The sequence below is a fragment of the Phoca vitulina genome, unplaced genomic scaffold, assembly GCF_004348235.1.
Source record: "Phoca vitulina isolate PV1807 unplaced genomic scaffold, GSC_HSeal_1.0 scaffold10, whole genome shotgun sequence".
In the NCBI taxonomy this organism is placed as follows: Eukaryota; Metazoa; Chordata; class Mammalia; order Carnivora; family Phocidae; genus Phoca; species Phoca vitulina.
This window is the reverse complement of record NW_022589713.1, coordinates 35,489,410-35,506,792: the sequence shown is the minus strand read 5'-3', so window position 1 is coordinate 35,506,792 and position 17,383 is coordinate 35,489,410. Positions and strand designations below refer to the sequence as shown.

Sequence of the window (17,383 nt, the reverse complement as noted above, 5' to 3'; positions counted from 1 at the left end):
TCTGGCCAGGCACAGGGCAGCCAGGGCTCACCCTCGTGGCACTGCCTCTCCTGTCTAGAAACCTCACTTGGCTCTCTGTGGCTAATGGTCACATACCTTATGCCAGCTCACAAAGGCCCCACCAGCTAGCCCTGACCTATCTCCTTGGGCTCTGCGTCCAGTCCCTCCTCTGCCAAACTCCATGCCATGTTCATGCTCTTCCCTTGACCGAAAAGGTCTTTTCCTTTTTCCACCACCCAATAAGAACCGAGGAACGTAGCCCAGTGCCTAGAGGGCATTTTTCACTAAAAGCCAAAGACTTGTGATGTGTACTGCCAGAGGCTTCTAAAAGCTCACAAAACATGTGACAACATTTGATTTTCAGCCCGACTTCACAGAAGAGCTGCAAGCATGGAAGGGTAAATGTCCGTGCACTCCAATTCCGCGCTCAGCAGGTGTTATGGGTTGAACCTTGTACCCATCCCCCCACCGCCACTGCAAAAGATATGTTGAGGTCCTAATCCCCAGTAACTTCAGAACGTGACCTTATTTGGAAATGGGGTCTTACCACAGGTTATCAACTTAAAATGAGGTCATTAGGCAGGACTCATTTTAATATGACTGGTGCCCTTATAAAGGGAAATCTGGATAGAGACGGACATGAGTGGAGAGAGGATGACACAGAAACACATAGGAGAAGGCCATGTGACGACAGAGGATTGGAACCACGCTTCCACAAGCTGAGGAGTGCCAATAATTGCCCCCAACATCAGAAGCTAGAAGAGGCAAGGTTTCTTCCCTAGAGCCACCAGAGAGAGCACGGCCCTACTGACAGCTTCATACTGGGCTTCCGGCTTCCGGACCCGTGAGACAATAAATTGCTGTTGACTGAAGCCACCTGGTCTGTGGTACTTTGTGATGGCAGCATGAGCAGATGAATACAGTAGGGATACAGAAAATGTGTGTTGGAAAATGAAAAGAACAGTCTATATGATACAGGCAGGGCAGGTATGTTTACTGGCAGGAAACAGGCTCTTATCACAAAAGATAAGAACCAGTTCAAGGTCACCCAACTGGGAGGCGGAAGAGTGGAGATTAGAACTCGGGCCTCATGACGCCCCCCCATCCCCCACCCCCGCCCCCTGTCACCAGGTGTGTCTCTCCTGGGAGGCTGACCTCCTGAGTGTCAGGTTCTGATTCTCTGGCTGATCCCAGTGTTAGTTTTCTAGAATGAAAGCCAAGTCCGCAATGGCCGGAACTGCTCACAATATCCTTCCTTTTCTAAAGCACTCATTTCCTGGAAAGTCTTTTGGAGGTTTAATGATTCTGTTGGTGGTCATTTTTCTGAGTAGATTAAGGGCTCCTTAAATCTCCATAGCTCAACTTCACGAGCCCCTCGGAGGGCAGCTTATGTCCCATCAAGCTCTGCAAAGTGATGAAGAGCCCACACACGGCAGAGCAGCGGGATGCGGGAGCGAACAGCCCAGGCTGGGGTCACGCTGCCTGGAGACTGCCTCGCTTGCCCACCTGCCACTTTACTTTTCCAGAACCTGTGAGTGTGGCTGGAAAAAACGACACGGTGTTCATAGCACAACCAAGAGGAGACCTGCCCATTTTGTACATCTCTCCACCAGAAACTGTACAAGGAGCTCTGACACAGTTGTTTCACTTAACCCTTCCAGAAACCCCAAGTCGTGGGTACCACGCGAACCCCATGCTACAGAGCAGGGGGCCGTGGCTCCTCTGACAAGTCCCAGGTCACGCAATCTTAAGTAGCACAGGCAGGATTTGACCCTAGGTCTATGAAGCCCCCAAACCCAAACGACGCAGTTGCTGGGGTGTGACATCCGGAAGCAGAGTAAATATCCTCAGAGCTGGGATGCTGCTTCCTCTGGTTTGCTGCTTCATTCTGTTTTGGAGACTCATCTGTAAATAGCCGCTGCCTTGCTTTCCACTTTCCCTGTGGAATACCACTCCCACGCCTCCTGCTTGCCAACCTGGAGGTCACTGGTTAGGACCCTTCCCACAGAGTCTAGCTCTGAAGTTGGAGGTGAGCGCCCTGCCCAGGCCTGGGTGTGGAGGGCCGTGGGGGATACGTTCCTGCTTCCCCACCCAGTCTTGCTGTCTCCGCGGGCTGGGCCATGTGTCCCAGATCTACCCTAACTAGAAAAGAAAAGGGAACTACTCTTCAAAAGTCTGTAGGTGGGCGGCTAGCTGCCTTTTTAATTCCTCTCTGCCCACTTATTCCAAAGGCATCTGACAGGGAGGCCAGGCTAGTGAAGATGGCAGGAAGTTTCCTTGCAGTGGAAGCAACTGCCTGTCTAAAAAAAGCTCTCCTTATAAAAAAAAAAAAAAAAAAAGCTCAACTCGGAACTAAGAGCTTGCCGAGAATGTGTTCTGGCTGCCGTTATTTATTTATACCCCCACCTACTTCCAGAAAGGATTTCAAGTTGCTTACAATAAAAACTGAGCTAGATCTGTATACAGAGTAGAAATAAAGAGAAAAGCCAGATGAGAGACTGTATCAGAGCCGCCTCGATCCCACAAATGGGCAGTGTGCTTCTGGAAGGAGGTCGGCTGCCCTATAGCTGAGGATCATCCTCCAGAGAGTGAAAACTCTATCTCCATGTTCCCTGTTGGAGCAAAAGAGGCGCAGATAGGGGCGCCTGTGTGGCGCAGTCTGTTAAATGTCTGACTCTTGGTTTCAGCTCAGGTCATGATGTCATGGGTCGTGAGATCGAGCCCCGCATGGAGCTCCATGCTTAGTGGGGAGTCTGCTGGAGATTCTCTCCTTTTGCCCCTCCCCCACTCACATGTGCGTGCACCAGTGCGCAAGCGCGAAGAGGTGCAGGAAGGGAAGAGGTCCCAGGAAGCACTGGAGGAGGGGTGGGGAGGAGGTCCTGGAAGGGAAGGCAGCCACGAAAGACCAGCCCTGTGGGCACCTGGGCTCCTCTTGCTGGGCACCCCCGGGAAATGGTTGAGAGAAGGTATCCTCCGCAGGGGCAACGAAGCTGGGGCATTCACCCACCAGCTTCTTTTTGTCCTTGGGTGGGGGCTCCCCCAGGAGTATCAGTGCCCCACACATGAGCCAAGCAGCTCTGGCAGCCAGCGAAAGTCCCCAGGTCAGGTCCTCAGGACTTGCAGTGTGAGCCACAGGACGGGTGGGGCCCAGCCAGTCCCTGCTGCATTCTCTGGGAGGGCTGGGCAGGCAGCCTCACTGGCCTAGAGACAGATGGAATCAGCCCTGTGGTATAATGAGAATCCAAAAGGAGAGGCTACCGGGTTCCGAGGGATGGCTGGGGGAAGGGAGGGCAGTAGAGGCCCCGGTGAGACTGGCCAGAATCCCTGGCTGCCTTTTGGGGTGGGAAGGAGCTGTGTTGACTAACGGGGAGGTCCGTCCTGAAGGAGCATTTTGGTCCCAGGCCCTGTAGGAAGCCAGGCCACACCAGGGTGTGCATGCTAGGTGGACGCAAGGCTATGCCTTGGGTTTGCCCAGCCCTCCCCTGGAGTAGAGTGGACACCATTTCATCTGATTACCAGGTGAGTCAGGGCCTGGCGGAATGCCTCGGCCACACTAAGGAAGCCCCACCTGGGGAAGAGGAGAGGAGACCCCTGATACCGTAGCAAATGATCCCAGGGATTGTCATAAAATGTGTCTCACCTCATGACCTGGCTCCAAAGCTTCCACTTCCAGGAATTCCTCCCTACTTTGACTGTTCTCTTTGACTCTGCCTTTCTGGAGCTCACGGTTTGATTTAGTCCTGGATAACAGTCCTGCCCTCCTAACCAGATGCCCAATGGCTCCTGCTTCCATTCTGCCTTGTCAACCACCCCCTTGATGTATCCTGGGTATGGTGTGGCTGAAAGGGCTGTCCCTGGACTCAGGCTGTTCATGTTCAAGTTCCACTTACTGGCTATGAGACATGGGGCACGTTATTTGGCTTTTCCACACCCCAGTTTACGCATCTGTAATATGGAAGCAACAACACCCGCTTTATAACGTCCTTGTAGGGAGTCAAAGAATGAATATTTAGAATGGTCCCTGGTACGTAGTAAATGTTCAATAAATAGTAGCTGTAATAATAATGGTGATTACAATAATAAAGACTCCTGATTGCAAACTGTCTCTTGCTCTCCGTTATTTACAGATTAAAATACAAATTCCTCAGTCAGTGTTTAAGACTGCAAGGCTTTCTTTCTTTTTTCTTTTCTTTCTTTTCTTTTCTTTCTTTCCTTTTCTTTCTTTCTCTTATTTTCTTTCTTCCTTTCTTTCTCCTTCCCTTTTTTAAAGATTTATTTATTTTAGAGAGAGCGAGTGCAGGGGGAGGGGAGAAGGAGGCGGAGAGAAAGAATCTCAAGCAGACTCCCCACCTCCACTGAGTGGAGAGCCTGACGCGGGGCTTGATCTCACGACTCTGAGATTATGACCGGAGCTGCAATCAAGAGTCAGACACTTAACTGACTGAGCGCCCCAGGCGCCCCTGCAAAGCTATTTCTCACTTCCCACTCACTCCCAACACAGTCCCACCCTTCCCCTCACCTCTTTCTGTCCTTTCCCCTGGGCCCATCCTCACAGTTGATTTCCTGATTTCTTAGGTCAGGATGCATGTGCCTTGATACTTAGCCCCAAACAGTGCCTGGAACAGTTGGCAATCGTAAGTATTTCTAAAAGGAATAAATGATAAGCTCCTTGGCACTGGTTATTAATCATCTTACGTCTCCGTAGTGTCTGATGCACCTGGCACGGGGCCAGGCCCCCGGAGTATCAGTTCACACCAAGTGAACGGATGTGTGGTGGATGGTGCGCCTGCCACATCACTGTCGTGTAGGTATTTCCAGGTCCCATCACAGAAGCTTCTCATGAATTGTTTAATTTGTCTAACCATTTTATATCATCCCCATTCTACAGATGGGAAAAAGGAGGCTGGGCAAAGTTACTTGCACTCAGTCACCTGGCTGACTGGTGGCTGAGCAGGAGTTAAAACACGTTCATCTGCTTCTAGCGCCCTTGCTCTTGATAAAAGGCATTACCCTCCACCGCCTCTTGGTTCACGGACCTGCTTTACCTTCTGGGTTAAAATAAAAGCTCCTTTATGGTGTCCAGCCTTGTCCTGCTCTGGGCTAGCGGTTACCAAGCTCAGTGGGGGCCTGTCCACTGAATCAAGCCCTCCCCTCAGCCTGGCAGGGTAGGTCAACAGCTTCCCACATGGGTGGGGGAAGCACGCCGATGTCTCTTGTTCTCCTCGACACCAAGGGCCTGGCTGGGCCCCAGAAGGTCATCCTGGGTCTGGCTACTCAAAGTCCAGGTCACGGCGCCTGCTCCGTAAGTGCAGTCTGCTGCCCAGCCTCAGTGGCATGACCAGGAAGCTTGCTAGAAATGCCCCCCACCTCCTCAGCCCCGCCCCCCAGCACCGCCAAAGCGACTGAGTCAGAGCCTGCAGGCAAGCACCACCCCACCCCGTCCCCAGCAGCTTCCCAGCCCCGGTGCTCACTGTCCTCCTCCTTTTGGCATCAACACTTTGTCTCTGAATCTTCAGGAGCTTTCATCCTATTGTTTTTCTAGCACGCAAGGCACCAAAGCAGCCAATGTGATAATTTGGATTATTTTAAAGGTACGTTTACCAGCATCTTAGGCAAGCAACATAAGCTACTTAAGGAGGCCAGAACAGCATTCTAGTTATAGTCATTCATTCATTCATTCATTCATTCATTCATTCAACATTTATTGAGTGCCTACTGTGTGCCATCCACAGCGAATTGATGTCAGCGAACATAATACATGCAAAAACCAGTTTAAAAAATTGAAGTACCTCACGTGTCTCCAGCGACATATCCCAGACCAGTCAACATACACCACCAACCCTGGATCCCACGTTTTCTCCCTCCTACCTTCTCTTTATTTCTACCCGTGGTGAAAGCCATTTCTAATGGAGCTCTGGGGAGCACGGCGGGACCTCCTGCCTCCCCAGGAAGGAGTCACGCCTGTGTTCTTCCCAGCCCTGGCTCAGGGGTTTGACCTCCTCTCTCAAGCGGGACTCTGGCCCAGGGGAGGGCCCCCATAATGTCGGTTGGACCTTACATCTGGATGGGTGTTTTGAGAACACTGCCCCGCGTCCCCTCCAGGTCTCCACTGGGCTCTGTACAGGTGTCTGTCATGACTCCTGAAACACCTCACTGATTTCACGTATCTCCCTCACCAGACTGTACATCCCTGCGAGCAGCAACCTTAGCTTATTCACTCACGCCACCAGCGCCTTGCACATGGCCTGGCGCATAATGAGTGCTCAGTTTGTGGTTCTTGAACACACGCATGTCTGAGTGGATCGGAGGAAACAGCCATCCTACTTAGGGACTGTCCAAAGACTGCCACGTGGAGGGAGGTGGCCACTGCGGAGCTCCACTCAGCCCACACATATGTCCTGGGCCAAATGTGGGTGGGCGCCCCCTCCGGGTCCAGGGCCAGGGGACAGGGAAGAAGGGAGCGGGCCTGGATGCGAGGGTCCGCAGCCTGGCTTGGAAGCGTCTCTTACCGTGGTGTATTTACCCAGCTGGCAGAGGGAGGGGAAGGTTTCCTGGTGGGCTTTGCGGATCTTCTCTGTGAGATCGTCCAGCTCAGCCGTCATTTCATAGCTTTCCGTGCATTCCTGCTTCGAAGGCTCCTTCTTCTTCTTGTTCCTATCATTCCTGACAGCTGGAAAGGAGAGAGAAGGCAAATCAGGGGTCACTAGTGGCCGGGGCTGCACTGCCTGAGCTGGAAGTTTGCATTTCCTGATGCTGCCTGGTCTCACCTGACACTTGGAACAGGAACAGTGGGAAAAGGTGCCATAAAGACATCTCCCAAGAAGAGAGGTTTGGCGGCCAGAGGGCCAGGCAGAGAGAAAGGTTTGCCTTTCTGCGTGTGCACCTGCCAACCCACTTTTTTTTTTTTTTTAAAGATTTTATTTAGTTATTTGACAGAGAGAGACACAGCGAGAGCAGGAACACAAGCAGCAGGAGAGGGAGAGGGAGAGCAGGCTTCTCTCCGAGGAGGGAGCCCGATGTGGGACTCGATCCCAGGACCCTGGGATCACGACCTGAGCCGAAGGCAGCTGCTTAATGACTGAGCCACCCAGGCGCCCTGCCAACCCACTCTTAAAGAGAGGTGAGGCTCACCCAGAAGGCTGAGAGCCTCTGTTTGCTTGGGCTTTCTATGTGGACTGGTCCTCAAAGAGACGATTTTTCTAAGCACATTCCCCCTGGTTGCAGAGGGGATGGCTCACGAGGCATTACAAGGGAACCACTTCGGCCTGGGAGACACGTTGCTGAATAAAACCTTTGTTGCGTCATAATTCGTGATTCCTGGCTAAGCCTTCTGGTTTTTGTTGTTTCTTAGTTTTCCGAATTAACTGACACTTGTGAAGAGATTCATCTTAAAGGTGATGGGATGATGATTTTTGCCCCTTTACGCTTTTCTGCTTCCTAGACTGTTGGTATTAGTTATGTAATCTTTTATTATTATTTATATTACATATTATATACATTATAAAGTATAAATAAAATACTACTGTTATAAAAAGTTATTTTTATTTTAGTTTTTATTTTCTTTAAAGATTTAATTTTTTGACAGAGAGAGAGAGCACAAGCAGGGGGAGCAGCAGGTAGAGGGAGAGGGGGAAGCAGGCTCCCCATTGAGCAGGGAGCCCGATGCAGGGCTCGATCCCAGGACCCTGGGATCATGACCTGAACTGAAGGCACACGCTTAACCGACTGAGCCACCCAGGCGCCCCTAAAAAGTTATTTTAAAATAACAATTTATGCATCATGAGCCCATGGCCTGAAAAATGACTTGTCCATTCAATATTTGCTTAGTTATCTGTAACTGCTCGACTCCGCATCCCGTCCAGCCCCCTGGCCCCTCGGTAGGTGTGTGTCTTTGCCTCTGCTGAGCTTGGTGCCAGGCAGAGTCGGGCCCCTGGGCTCGGGGCGGCAGAAGCCCATGCTTCCCCTCACAGCACAGAGCTCTCAGATGACTTCAAACTGAGTGTAATGCAAAGCTCTGGCCCCTGGTGAGGATCTCCTGGGGAAGGAAACTGAAACCCAGAGAGGCCAACAGGTAAAACTAGACCACGCAAGCCTGTCCTGGGGACCCAGGGGTTGCCAGGCTGGATGCCACCTGGCCGTGTATGACACCTCCATGACCCGGGAATCTGTGTTGCAAAATGACCCAGGTCATAATCCGATCTGCCCTAAGAGGATTTGGCCTGCGTTGCCTTCCTGAGAGCACCCAGGGTGATCCCGAGGCTCTGCCCGGGGCAGGAGCTGAGGGCAGAGTAAAAGGCAGGCGTGGGGAGGGCAGGAAGGTGCAAGGAAATAGCTGGGAATCATGGTAGTGAACAAACCCAGTGTCTGCGTAAGTCATGACACCTGACTGGGCGGGAGGGCGGTCTGTGAGAATATTCACACTTGAGTATCTTAAGCATTGTACCGGGAACTGTGTCCACAGTATCTCACTTAATCCCCTTATCAGGTAGGTAATTTTAAACTCATTTTACAGATGAACAAACTGAGCATCAGAAAGACCAAAGAAGGTTTACACAGTTGCCAAGTGCTTTCTTCCCTTGGACTCACTCATTCCTAAGGGAGCGGACATGTTTGAGAAGAAAACAATACCCCTCCAGATGATTTTCTCCCCCCAGGACTCTGAAGCGACACTGTTCTTTGGCTCAGAACACTTCCAGATCTAAGGTGAGCGGGCAAAGACAGCGTGAAGTAACTCAAGCCTCCAATGTATTCCTTTCCAGGGCAGACTGGCCAAGTGCCCAGACCATTCCTAGCAGAGGCAGGACGTGGGGTGAGGGCAGCATATGGTCGAAAGCAGTTAGAAAGCAAAGAACACAGTCAGCAGAGGAGGGACCGTGAGAGTGGAAGAGGGAAGCGCATGGTCGCAGAGATGCCCCGGTGGCTCTCCTCTAGGACAGAGTCTGGGTCCGTGAGGGGAGGCCGTGGCCGGAAGCCTGTGTGAGAGCACCATGGGTTCTCAGCACACGTTAGCTGTCCCCTCCTTTCCTGGCTCCTGTGCATGAGCCTCTTTGTTAGTTAACACAAAAGTTGTATGTAAGCAGTGAGGGTCCTTCTAGAATAGAGCCCCGAGGAAAATTGTCTGGCAGTTCCTTGAAAAGTTTAACATAGAGTTATCATATGATCCATCAATCCCATTCCTGGGTCCACCCAGGAGAACAGAAAATAAATGTTCATGTAGAACATGTACACCAGTGTTCCCAGTGGCAATATTCAGAATAGCCCCAAAGTGGAAATAACCCACATGCCCACCAACTGATGAATGGATACCCAGATGTGGCGTATCCACGCACTGGAACAGTCTTGGCCATACGAGGAGCGAAGTACTACACACGGAACAACATGGATGAACCCTGACAACATCCTGCTCCGTGAAAGACGCCAGTCACTAAAGATTCTATTTGTGGGATGTTCATAGACAGAAGGCAGACTGGTGGTCGCCAAGGGCTGCGGCGCGTGGAAGATAGGAAGTGACCGCTAATGGGCATGGGGTTTCTTTGTAGGGAGATGAAATGATGAAAATGTTCTGGAATTGGACAGTGGTAATGGCTGTAGACCCTCGTGAACATACTACAAACCACTGAACTGACTACTTTAAAGGGATGAATGTTATGCTATGTGAATTATACCTTGCCATCAGAAAAACAAACACCCAGACCCCTGAGGGAGGCCACAAGCCACTGAACGCTAGGAATTGCTCTGACCAGAATCAGAAACCAAGATGGCACCTTTGACCACTTAACACAGCAGTAATAGTAATACCACTTACTGATTGTTTGGCAAGGGCCAGCCATCACCATAAGCAATAGAAGAATTCTAATTCCCTAAATTCCACAGTGAACCAGATGAGGTAGGCTTTAAAATTCCACTTCTATACTCTCAAAGCTGGAGGCCCAAGATCCCCCTGTCTGAAAGTGGTCAAGCCAAGATTTCAGTGGGATGTAACAGAAAAGCAGAGGGAGGAACCGCATGCACGCACACCATTACCCAGAATCCCATCCCCAGGCAGGTCTGGAGGGCCTGAGTCCGCACTTCTAAGCGTTCTGCTTCTCTGTCCCCCATCCACCCGCAGCCGCCTGGAAAATTACCTGGAAAACTCATGTGAGAAAACACAGCCCCAGAGGTTACCTGTGAGGTGGGAGCGCCCCCCACTGAGCATCTACACCAAGCCAGAAAGGGACAGGTGAGGTCAGGCGGGAAGGGGACCCTGGTGAGCCATATGAAGCAGGGCACTGAGTGGGGGCCCTCGGTTGGATTGTGCAGACAGCACCCACCATTTGCAAAACTAACAGCTGTAAAGCCAGAGCTCCATCTTCTGTGCTTTGAGGCCCAAACTCTGAGCACACTTACCAGCTGACTGGCTGCCAGGGAACCGGTGTGTCACCTCGGGCTCCCTTCCAGACAGCGCCTGCCCTCCCAAGGCAGAGCGCCTCTCCTACTGTCTCCACGATCAAAGGACTCCTGGGACTATCGGGACTCCTCAGCAATGGCAGGATGCCATGCCCCCCCCCCCCCCCCCGTGATAACGCCCCAATTACGTAAAGGGTCAGAAGCGGATGGATGAGTGTTCCAAACACATGGCTTCAACAACTGCTTTGCTCAACGGCTGCAAACGGCCGTGGACGGCAGACACGGTACCTGGGCCAGGCACGGGACACCACGAGGGCCTGGGTACGGCGGCTCGGTCCAGCCGTGGGGGACTCACGGCCAGTAGCATCTGGGGCAGGGCAGGAGCTTGCCCCCTTGCAGGGGACCAGCGTGGGGCAGGGGGTGACACAGGTGCTGCCAGGGGGCCGGGGCTCCACCACCATCCCAGGGGACCCGGCCCCTCTCGGAGACTCCCCGAAGGCAGCAGCCCCCTCCCAGAGACGTGTGGATGCCCCGCTAGGTGGGAAGTGGTGCGTCTACTGCAAAGGCTTCTGCAGGCTGGTCATACAGGAGGGAGAATTTCAGGCCCTCCCACGTGGAAATGGTGGACCGGAACACGGAGGGTTTGTGGACTTCACCGTGAGGCTCACGGCTGCAAGTGGCAGTGATGTTTCTGAGGAAGCCGCCCGGGAGCGGCCCCAAACGAGCAGATGGATGCGTTTGTTCCTTCGTTGTCTGTCCATTCACTCATTCGGATATTTTTTGAGCATCTAGTATGTACCATCTGTTGCGGGGCTGAAGCGACGGCTGAGCCACACAGACGGTCGCTGCTGCTGTGGAACTCACTTACGGGGAGAGACAGGCAGTACTCATACAATAACAATACCGGCGTCGCTATCATGCTGTGTGCTGTGACTCACACTGGAGTGGGGTTCTGATACTGGAAATGCTCATTACAGCTACCGAGCAGCAACAGGGCCCTGTAGAAGCCTTCTATTCATATTCGGCCACTCAACAACCCGAGAGGGAAGTATCCTTATTATGCCTGTTTTGCAGACAAGAAAATCGAGGCACAGAAAGCTCACTCGCCTGCCCAAGGCCGTGCATCCTATAAATGACGTAGTGGGTATCTGAACTCAGAACACCTGGCCCTGGGGCCTTCCCTCTGAAGGGAAGTGTGCTCTGGCATGTCATGCACACTCGCGATCCCACCACACGGTGAGTGCCGAGAAGGACGCTGTATGTGTATTATTGGTGTGTGCGTGCAGGGGCGGGGGTGCCGATCCAGGATGGGAAGGCTGATGCTGAAGAAAGGGGAGGTGAGTTGAGAGGACGGATGGGAAGGTGGGTGGGGAGCCTGGGGGGTGGTGGTCTGGGCTGTACAACTGATGCTTGGCCCCAAAGGCAGCCTGTGCTGTCGGCGGCCGGCTTCCTCTTCCAGTCCCACGGAGGTGATGCTGGCTGGCATGCGCACCGACACACCTGTGACGGATCTGGGCGTGGACAGGCTGCTTTCAGGCGCAGTGCGTCCCTGGGAAGGCATGGGGAATGGGATGGAGGGGACACATACTGTCACCTCTGCATCAGAGCCCCATTCCAAGGTGTGGGGCAATTACCATTCCACACAGCCCTCACCTCCCGGCCTGAATACCTAGAAGGCAAAGGTCATATTTTGTCCCTCTTTCCTTAGGGCCCAATACAGTGTCTGGCCCCCAGTGGGGGCTCAAAAGCTGCCTTGTGAAGGACAAGGTGAACATGTGACTAAGTGTGGAGTTTGGTCAGCCATCAGGGCCTTTGTGTGCAACACAGAGCTCACCTGAGCCTCTTTCTTCCAGAAATTAAAGGTCTCATCACCATCTCCGGGCCGGCAGGGCATTCACGAACCACTCTCCACCCCTGGAAGCATGAGCCAGCAGGCTGATAAAGCAGGTGGGGCATCCAAAGGGTCACAAGTGTGATTTACACACCTGGGAGAACCGGGCCTGATGTCTGCAAAGCGCTTCTTGGACGCAAGGTGCTCCATAAAATATCAAGTATTCTCCTTGTGAGGGCCAAGTGCTACAAATCAGATTTGGTGGCATAAAAGTAACATATTTATGATCCACTATCATATTGCAAATGAAATGAATGTAATAAAAGTGTCACTTATACAAATACCTCTGATGTACGGATCTCGACCTATGAATATGAAAACAGACACCCAAGCACTTTTATTTGAATGTCTAATCATGGAAATAAATGAAGTCATGTTCATTTTAATGTGTGCACTTTTGCATGTTTCTAGAATATTGATTTCCGCGCACACAATAAAACTGTAATGCAGGAAACATGCAAAAGATGTGGATTTCACTTGGATTCAGAAAGAGATGAAAACAACGCTTCACTAAAAATTCCTTGACGTCAAAAAAAAAAAAAAAGAAAAGAAAGAAAAAGAAAAGAAGGAAAAAAGGGAAATACAATTGACAGTGGTTTTGACCATAAAATTCTCTATATTCAGTTTAGCAAAGGAAGCATAATGGTCTATTTATTCTTGCTTGAATATTAAAGTCTGGAATCCGTTCATCTTGGCTCTTCTCTTCAGCTTGCTAACTCCAGGAATAATGGGTCACAGTTGGTGGTTGAGCTATCTGGTTTCCCTGTGTGGGGGAGAGCCTGTAACTGACACACCAATACCTTAAAAGAAAACCACAAAAATAGAGTTTAATCTTAGTTTAAAAATAATTTTCTGAACTCATTATATAAATGAACTGTAAACGAATGGACTTGAAGATAGGCAGATCTATGACAAACAGAGACATACTTTTCCCATAATTTCAGGATTTGGGGGTTGGCACTCAAGCACGGAGCCCAGCAGGTCCCACGGTTGAGTTGGGTGGAGTTGGGGTGAGCGAATACTCCCTCAAGATCCGAATCTCCTTCACGGTGGAGGCTGTGCCTTGCACCTAATACCACGCTCGCCACGTAAGCGCTAGTAGACGTTTGAACACATACACGGAGAAAGGAGGGTAGTGAACGAGGCTGCCACTAAGGTTCCGGGCCAGTGACCGGACACATGCCTTTCGGAGGCGGCTGAGGGCGGGGCACCGGGAGCGTCTGTTCAGTGAATACAGTCCTGTGACTGGATGGCTCCAACCCGCCAGGCAGCAGTACGTGGGCAAGGACTGGCAAAGGTGATGTGACCCCGCTCCCCCCTCACCCCCCCAACAAATGCAAAGTGCAAGGGATGGCCTAGCTTTCACAGGGCCAGTAACAGAGCAGGGAGCATACTTAGAATTTTTACAGAATATTAAATATTCAAGTCATGGGGGAAATAGTCTGGACATAGCATTCTGAGAGTTTAACAAGGATCTACCAGCCTAGCTCAGCTTCTTAGAGTTATTCAAAGCACTTACAGAAAATCCCTGAACTATCAGAACGTACCAATGCCAAATACCTCTTTCTAGTTAAAGTGGTATATTATACTAATAAAACTTTTTTTTTTTTTTTAAAGATTTTATTTATTTATTTGACAGAGAGAGACACAGCGAGAGAGGGAACAGAAGCAGGGGGAGAGGGAGAAGCAGGCTTCCCGCCGAGCAGGGAGCCCAATGTGGGGCTCGATCCCAGGACCCTGGGATCATGACATGAGCCGAAGGCAGACGCTTAACCGACTGAGCCATCCACGTGCCCCCTAATGAAACTTTCAAAACAATTTTAAACACATTTCCCTCTCACTGGTTGCTTTTAGATATGGAGATTTTGCCTCCTCTCAAGTGGATAGCCTTTCCTTTGTCTTTTATTTCCAAATACTTTCTTCCTCCTCTGTCTGGCCTGCCATGGCCAGCCCTGCCGTGGCCATATTCCTTTCCGGGCAGGCCCCGTGTGGTGGCCATCCTTGCAAGGCAAGAGATTTGGGAGTTTAGAGGCTCTGTTACAAGTGACAGATCCTTTCCTTCGGACACAAGTCTTGTATGAACTATAGGAAACAGCTTAAGTTCAACTCCAGAGATGAGGGACAATAAAACATTCCTGCGTGATGTTTAAAAACAGGAGCTTTGACAATGAGCAGTAGAGAAAGTGCCTAGCGCCTCTGAGACGCCTTCCTTCATAATCAGTAGAACTTCTTTGCACGTTCCCTCTGGCAGCAATGGGCTACTTACTATCAGCGACGGCTCTCCCTAAATCCTGTCCATGGGAGGCGGATGTGTCCTTGGCTATCTATCCCACGTGCTGGGGGCTGGGATGAAGGTCTTGTCTTAGAGTTCAGCATCTATTCCCATAAGCCATACGTGGGCAGCAAGTTCTTGGTTATATCAAACTGAAGTTTACTGCGTGGAAGTTTGTTGAAATTCAACGTGCCCTCGTGTATCTGAAAGACTGTGTGGTCGTGTTTTTTGTTTTTAACTTTGTAAAAATGCAGGCAGTCTCAGATTCAGGAATCTATCACCTTAAAGTCAGGATCCAAACTCCTAGGGTAAATGATTGAGCAGAGATCCAGGCACATGGACAGCCTTTCAAAGCAGCATCTGACTGGGGGGGTAGGGGATGACAAAAAGAAATTCCTCAGCAGCAGACTGTTCCAGATAAACCTGTATCCTGCTCTGCGTCGTATATATATTCTTCATGGCAAGTTATAGGCTTTCAAATATTAAACAACGATCTCTATCACGATAAATTCTTTTTTTTTAAATCACGATAAATTCTAATGGTCAAAATTTTCATTCCTTCTGTTCTCTAAACCCAATTAATTTTCAGAAAATGAATTGCAGTTCTCCTTGACATTCTTATATTTTCCCTCTTAAAACATTTTTTAAAATCGAAATGAGGTACTTTACTTAGCCTGCAAAAAGCTCTGAGAAGAGACTCAGCCGTTCCTCTTGGGGAGTGTGACCCTTTGATAAATCTTGCACAACTGGAGGGTCAGGAGGTTCCAGGGTCCTGGACATGGGGGCCATGTTTGCATGTGGCTTGACCACAAAGATGGCCCTAATCCTCCATATCTTCCTCTTGCACCCTGTTTGCACTGACTTTGCAGCTACTCCCATCAAGAGGTGGAGACCATTCCACAGCCCACGTTATCTGGGATGGCTTGTGACTCGCTTTAGCCAACAGAACGCAGTGGTAGTAATGTTACACCATTTCCAAGCCTAGACATTAAGAGATCTTGCACACTTCTGCCTGTTCCTCTCAGAACCTCATCACTACGTGTGAAGAAATCTGGGCTAACCTGCTGGAAAATGAGAGATCATGCGGGGGAGAGCCCAATTAGTCCAGCTAAGATCGTCCAAGATCAATCTAGAGCCAGTCTGCCCAGGAACCTGGGAGAGTGAGCATTCAGGGAAGATGAGCAGAATTGCTTACCCGACCTGAAGCTGACCATAGGCTCACGAGACAGCCCAGTGAACCCAGAAGTACCACCCCGCCGATCGATAGTTTTGTAAGCAATAATACACGCTTATTGTTTCCAGCCACTGAGCTTTGGGGTGGTTTGTGACATGGCAATAGCTAACTGATACGGTCTGTGTAAAGAGTGTTTCTGCAATAGCAGCACATGCCCACATGCTCTTTTGCCCCATGGTATGTCTGAATCAACGGTTGCTTTTATTCAGTGGTTAAGGCAAGAAAGAAGACAATTTGCCATTCCTCCAACTCAAGTTTGAAGATCCTACCAACATCTGTTACAACACACAGAAGTTAGGAAATTGTTCTCCATTGTCTTAAATTACATGAAAGGTGCAATGGACAAGTGGGAAGGACTGGGCTGAAACTCCAGGGGCTTGCATTTAGTGCATCATTTACTACCTGTGCAAACTCAGGATAGTCTTTAAATGTCCCCAAGCCTCAGTTTCCTCATCTGAAAAATGGGACATTCATTTTTTTCCATCACACACAGGATTCTTACATATATTTAGATATGTAAATAATTGCAACCTAGTGTAATATGTACCAAAAGAGTGCGAGCCCCATACCAATTTCTTACCACCAAACATTTATTGAGTCCTGTAGCTACTGAAGATACTAAGTCAGATAAGGCATCCTTTATTCCTCAAATGAAATGCACATGATATATAATATAGACTATGAAGGTTTAATATACATGGAATGCTTTGAGATGTGAAATGTTGACGCAGCAGTGGAGAAAGAAAAGAGAAAGAAACGGAAAATAAGGAAGGAAGGAAATACAGGAAGGAAGAAAATAAAGGAGGGAGGGAGGAAAGAATTTTTTTCCAAGGCAAGACCACTGCTCCAGCCTGGGGCCCGCATAACTGGAGATTAAGGGGAGGATAGAGGATAGGTAAACTGAACAGTTTTTAAACTTTCAATAGGTTCATCTCGATGGCAGGACTTTCCATGTGAACTTGGCTTAGTAAATGATGTGACCGTGTTCACCTCCTTGGGATCCAACTTTCCAGATACTGCTTGATACACTTGACAAATCTCTGCCTGCACCCTCTGTGTGTCAATGAGGTGTCCAAAAGAGATAGAGAAATGGCTGCATGTTGGCCTGATGGGTGCCAAATACCCTATTTAGGATATTACTGTAGAGAAGTGCCTGCATGTTGTCAAATCAATTTTAGAAACCCAAATCCCCAGAGAAATGGTCTACATGTGAATGTGTGATTGTATATATTACATACCTAGTTTAAATGAAAAACTCTCACTTTAAGGCATTTAAATGATTTATTCCAGCCTATATAGACCTAAGTGATTCTCACTGGTATCCTTGAAGCACTAAGGGTTCTAAGGGTTTTCAGAATCACCAAATAAGTATACTGTTCAGTAGAGCTTTTATTCTAAATGCAATCTATTAATTTTAATTTTTAGAGAATTGGCGATCCATGTATGAGATATATGCTAGCCTACTATTAGATATAATTAGTCAATTAACCATAACCTCCTTTCCTAATAATCTGAATTAATTTAAATTTACTGTTAACATTTTTGGAGGCTATCTTAGTTCTCAAAGTTATTTTAAAAGGCATTCCTACAACGGGTGGGA

General features: G+C 49.6%; 1 protein-coding gene across 4 annotated transcripts in view; it reads right to left on the bottom strand.

Annotated features, from left to right (window-relative positions):
- The window catches only part of RARB (retinoic acid receptor beta), a 732,098-nt gene that overhangs the window by 22,387 nt on the left and 692,328 nt on the right, over window positions 1-17,383 (bottom strand). For all 4 annotated transcript variants that reach the window (XM_032408806.1, XM_032408805.1, XM_032408807.1 and 1 more), the window contains one exon: window positions 6,510-6,670. In XM_032408806.1, the coding sequence (XP_032264697.1) occupies window positions 6,510-6,670 (161 nt within the window). The remainder of the gene's footprint in view (window positions 1-6,509; window positions 6,671-17,383) is intronic.